Source organism: Embiotoca jacksoni, unplaced genomic scaffold, assembly GCF_022577435.1.
Source record: "Embiotoca jacksoni isolate LCO1_2020_lvr unplaced genomic scaffold, fEmbJac1.0.p SCAF_12, whole genome shotgun sequence".
NCBI lineage: Eukaryota > Metazoa > Chordata > Actinopteri > Embiotocidae > Embiotoca > Embiotoca jacksoni.
The window spans coordinates 1,180,001-1,185,000 of record NW_027185252.1 but is presented as its reverse complement, the minus strand read 5'-3'; the positions used below and the strand labels follow the sequence as shown (position 1 = coordinate 1,185,000).

The 5,000-nt window shown below is 38.8% G+C and overlaps 2 protein-coding genes across 2 annotated transcripts in view; one reads left to right on the top strand and one right to left on the bottom strand.

Annotated features, from left to right (window-relative positions):
• LOC138194965 (follistatin-related protein 1-like) overlaps positions 1-4,189 on the top strand; it is an 8,329-nt gene extending 4,140 nt beyond the window's left edge. The window contains exons 4-10 of the mRNA XM_069144019.1: positions 602-731; positions 839-868; positions 961-1,091; positions 1,478-1,596; positions 2,075-2,187; positions 2,451-2,561; positions 3,223-4,189. Of these exons, the coding sequence (XP_069000120.1) occupies positions 602-731; positions 839-868; positions 961-1,091; positions 1,478-1,596; positions 2,075-2,187; positions 2,451-2,561; positions 3,223-3,341 (753 nt within the window). The 3' untranslated portion in view covers positions 3,342-4,189. The remainder of the gene's footprint in view (positions 1-601; positions 732-838; positions 869-960; positions 1,092-1,477; positions 1,597-2,074; positions 2,188-2,450; positions 2,562-3,222) is intronic.
• Positions 4,190-4,306: 117 nt separating this feature from the next.
• The window catches only part of runx2a (RUNX family transcription factor 2a), a 3,926-nt gene continuing 3,232 nt past the window's right edge, over positions 4,307-5,000 (bottom strand). Inside the window, exons 5-6 of the mRNA XM_069144169.1 lie at positions 4,995-5,000; positions 4,307-4,641 (exon numbers count right to left, since the gene is read on the bottom strand). The exon at positions 4,995-5,000 is cut by the window's right edge and continues 69 nt beyond it. Of these exons, the coding sequence (XP_069000270.1) occupies positions 4,307-4,641; positions 4,995-5,000 (341 nt within the window). The remainder of the gene's footprint in view (positions 4,642-4,994) is intronic.

Sequence of the window (5,000 nt, the reverse complement as noted above, 5' to 3'; positions counted from 1 at the left end):
CATAACATAACATAACATAACACAACATGACATGACATGACATGACATGACAACATAACATAACATGACATAACATAACATAACATAACATAACATAACATAACATAACATAACACAACATGACATGACATAACATAACATAACATGACATGACATGGCATGACATGACAACATAACATAACATAACATAACATGACATGACATGGCATGACATGACATGACATGACATAACATGACATGACAACATAACATGACATGACATGACATGACATGACAACATAACATAACAACATAACATAACATAACATAAGCACACAATAAGAAAAACATGACAAAATACGCACACAATAAAAAGTGAGATCGATAAAAAGAAAAACATTTGAAATTAAAAATGTATAATCTCATATATAATTACACCCGTCAGACATGTTCATCATTTTCTTTTCATTCTGGGCTGAAAGTTTGAGATCTTAAATGAGTCTGGATAATTTCAGATTTATCTGCAGATCCTTCATCTACATGTTGTGCATCAACGTTTTAAAAAAAATAAATAAATAAATAATAATAATTGTGAAACGTATTTATAAATGTTCCTCTGCAGCGGTGCGACGCGTCGGAGCACTGGGTCTGTGGCAGCAACGGGAAGTCCTACAGGAACCACTGCGAGCTGCACCGGGACGCCTGCATGACCCAAACCAAGATCCACGTGGAGCACAGAGGAAACTGTCTGGGTCAGTACACTTAAACACACACACACACACACACACACACACACACACACACACACACACACACACACACACACTGTGGAAGCTGACTGTGTGTTTGTGTTTCGCAGAGGAACCAACAAAGACGGACGTGAGCCCCAGTAAGTCAGGAAGTATCTCAGATCCAACATTTGTTTATGATTTTTTTTCTCAAGAGTTTTACGCTGCAGTCTCGTGTGTCTGTTTTTGTTAGTCGCGTGCTTCCTGTCTGATCGTGATTGGCTGAGGGAGAGAGTGATCCAGTGGATTCAGGAAGAGGCTGATTCAAACCGTCTTCCCTCCAACGCGTCGTCGGGCAGCGACGTGCTGCAGACGTACTTTAAGGTGAATTAAAAGAATTAAAAACGTGTTCATAAATCACTTTAAAACTTTCTAACAAGTCGTCAGCTTTGCAGTTATAGATTTTTGTTTGCCATTAATTAAGGGGACCCGAACATTAAGTGATCATAAATATTACCTAATGATTAATAAAGCCTTCTACACTGAAAAAATTATTAAAACAATTTATAAATGGATTCATATTTCATATTTTAGAAATCTGGCCACGAGGAATTTATTCTTATTAAAGCATTAGTAGTAGTTAGTAAATACTGTGTTCAGCATTAATAAATACATTATTAGTTAGTTAAAACCTTTATAAATGGTGCTTAATCAGATAGAATAACTAGATAAGATATATATTTTTTTATTCCTGTGTGTTTGTGTCGCAGACGTACGATGACGGAGATTCGCAGCTCGACTCCAAAGAGTTCCTTCGCTTCCTGAAACACAACGAGTCGGCTCTCAACCTCACGTACTCCGACACGCCGGACACCAACCTGCTGCTCAGGTGCTTCTGTCAGACATTAAATCATTTTAGCAGAATATAAACTCAAAAAAATAATAATAATAATTAAATAAATAGAAGTTAAAAGGTTGCCTGACAACGTCACTCTCTGCCTGATGAGACTTTATATCAATCTCAGGTGTTTATACGTCACTAAAACGTTTATCTTTCAAATGTGCTGAAACAGACGGAACATTTTTCATCCTATTTTTTTGTGACCTGAGCTTTTTATTTTTTATTTTACTGCCTCGTACTGCAGTTTATTTAAAAGAAAATTGTATTGTGCTCAAAATAAGTTTAAAAATCTAAATATATGGTCTGACTGCTTCAAATTTAACAGCATTTAAAAGATAGATTTAAGTCATTTAGCCACGAGAAAAGTGTGAACTACGAGTTCAAAATGTAATTCTGAGAGTGCGATAATAAACATCTGAAGTCTAGACTGTTAAAAACTGCGTCTCAACCTCTCCGGCCGTCTCAGGTCTCTGTGCGTCGACGCTTTGATCGAGCTGTCGGACGAAAACGCCGACTGGAAGCTGAGTTTAACGGAGTTCATCAACTGCCTGACGCTCACCTACCACCCACCTGAGAGAAGTAACCACACACACACACACACACACACACACACACACACACACACACACACACACACACACACACACACACACACACACACACACACACACGAGTATCCAACTGTGATGAAAAAGATTTTAACTGAGGCAGACTTCCTTTGCGATTGATCCAAGGCTTGTGTTTTTATGTCTATCTGTGTGTGTGTGTGTGTGTGTGTGTGTGTGTGTGTGTGTGTGTGTGTGTGTGTGTGTGTGTGTGTGTGTGTGTGTGTGTGTGTGTAGAGTGTGCCCTGGAGGATGAAGTCTTCGAGGACGGAGCTGAAACTCAGATGGAGTGTAACAAGTGTGTGTGCGCCTGTGGAAACTGGGTATGCACCGCTCTGACCTGCAACGGTGAGAGTACACACACACACACACACACACACACACACACACACACACACACACACACACACACACACACGTTTACCCCACAATTCGGTGGAAACCTCAAGAAGCTGCCGAACCTGAAGCTCTTTCCTTCGTATTTAGTGTAATTAAATGTTATTTAATGTCATTTCTAATATCGCGTATAAAGCTCACTGCTTTTTGCACGAAACACTTTTATGTGTATTTTTACATTTTAAAGTTTAAACATGTTTAATTGCTCTTGAGGTTGAAAGGAGAACCAGCGAAGTACGGTGGAACCAGCTGTGTTTTAATCTCTCCTTTAGATTAAAGCCGCATAATTTGGGACTCACACTTTTTTTTCTTTTGGCACAAGCTCGTACTTATTCTACCAAATAGAAGCATATAAACGCTTCTGCAAAATCATAACATTACTATCAAAGAATAGTGTTTTAATTCATCTAAAATGTTTGATTCAGAATGACAATTTAGTCTTAAATAAGATATATATAAAATATTTTTATGAAAGGTGATTTAAAATGTCATAAAAGTGTATTTTTTGGCCCGCAGTCCTCCGTGTTGATGAGTTTTTGGAAAGACTTCGTGCACCTCGTTCCTCCGTCAGCTGCTGAGTTTTGTCTTCGTTGACGCGATCGTGTGTTTTCAGGAGAACATCGGGTGGAGGAAGACGTTCAGGGAGGAGGAGAGGAAGAAGAAATGACCGAAGACGAGTGGAGCAGGAGAGTCGCTGAACTCAACGGCGTTCAGGTTCACAGCCTCCCGTGAAAAACGATGATTTACTCTCCATTCAAAGAGGGGCGTCATCTCACCACTTCACTTCTAGGCTGCTTTCAAACAGGCGCACTGATGTAAACAAATACACAATTTTATTTATCAAATCTGTCATGTCAAATGCACATAATTCATTAATAAATTAAACAAACAAAATATCAGAAACAAACCAAATTAGACCCAAATTACTGGAACTATATGTATTTTTTTCTTTCGACTATACACGTATTGTATTTAAAGGTCAGTGAATGCCTCGTTTACCTGCAGGGACCCATCACCACCTGAGGCCACGCCCACTGCACCTGCACCAGCCAATTAGCAACCAGGTGGTCTTTAATCCAGATATGATGATATATAGAGATTTGTTTTATCGTTTCACCGCTTCATATTACAGTAAATTGTTAAGTTGCTTGTGAATGTATTTCTCTACACCTTTTATGGGGGGGGTGGGGGGCTTTTTGTATTCCATGAAAGTGTATGCATTTTATTTTATCTTTAATTTATTTTTAATTGTTTTATTATTCCAAGACTAGACAGGGTATATTCCTGTTTTCTAAGTAGATATCCTCTCTAATGCCGATGTTATTTTCTGTAGTTAAATCTGTCCTTAACGTTAATTAAATTTAATTATGCCTCCAGTGATCATGATTGAAAGTTGAAAATACTAATTGTTGATTAAGTTGAGCTTGTAAAATGGTTTGGAAATGGATTCAGGGTTTATGGTTTCATTATTAATGTAGTTTGTGCATTCTGGTTGTGAAGTTAATGCTGATTTTTTTCTACCATTGTTGCTCTAATAAACATTATTGTTTAACGAACTAGCCGTCAAATGATAATAAATAAGACAGTTGTCGGCAAATAAACATCACACGTTTAAATGTTTCCTTTTACAGGTGGGTCGGAAACAAAGCTAAATGTTTACGTTGTTTTTAGACGATAAAATGCTAAATATTTATTAATCAATAAGGTCTCCAGACAGGCTCCTCCCCTCTCATAGAAAGACACGCCCCTTCGATGTAATTGGTCAGCGCCGTGGCGACGTTCTCCCCCGCGGTCTGGAGCGGTTGGTTCGGCCCGTAGTAGAAGGTCGGCTGGAAGGGACCACCGTGGCTCGGCGGAGGGGGAGGAGGAGCAGGAGGAGAGGACAGGTAGGAGCTGTACGGAGGATGCTGGGTGGAGTAGGAGAGGGCCGGCAGGTGGTGCATTCTGGGAGTCGGAGCGAAGGAGGCCGTCAGAGAGGTCACCTGACGGCCTCCGTCATTGGACCACAGAGAGGAAGAAAAGGATCTACAGTCTGAAGAGAGGACGCAGACATTGAGTGAATTTCTTTCTGGAGCTTTCATCTGAGTCTCAGAAACTTACACATAAAGATACAGCAAAAAAAAAAAGTTTTTAATTAGGATTATTGTTGATCAAACTATCTAAACATACAGATCTGTAAAAAAAACCCAACAAATCAGAAATCCTAATACGACAACATTCATGTTGATAATAAATCAATTTCATGCTAAAAATGAACTGAAACATGTTGTGGAGACATATTTTCAGTCCTGCATGTGAAAGTTAATGATGGAAAACAATTTTTAAAAAATTCTCACACTTTTTGTTCCACCATATTTAATAAACAATGATTTCATACTTTCATACCTGACA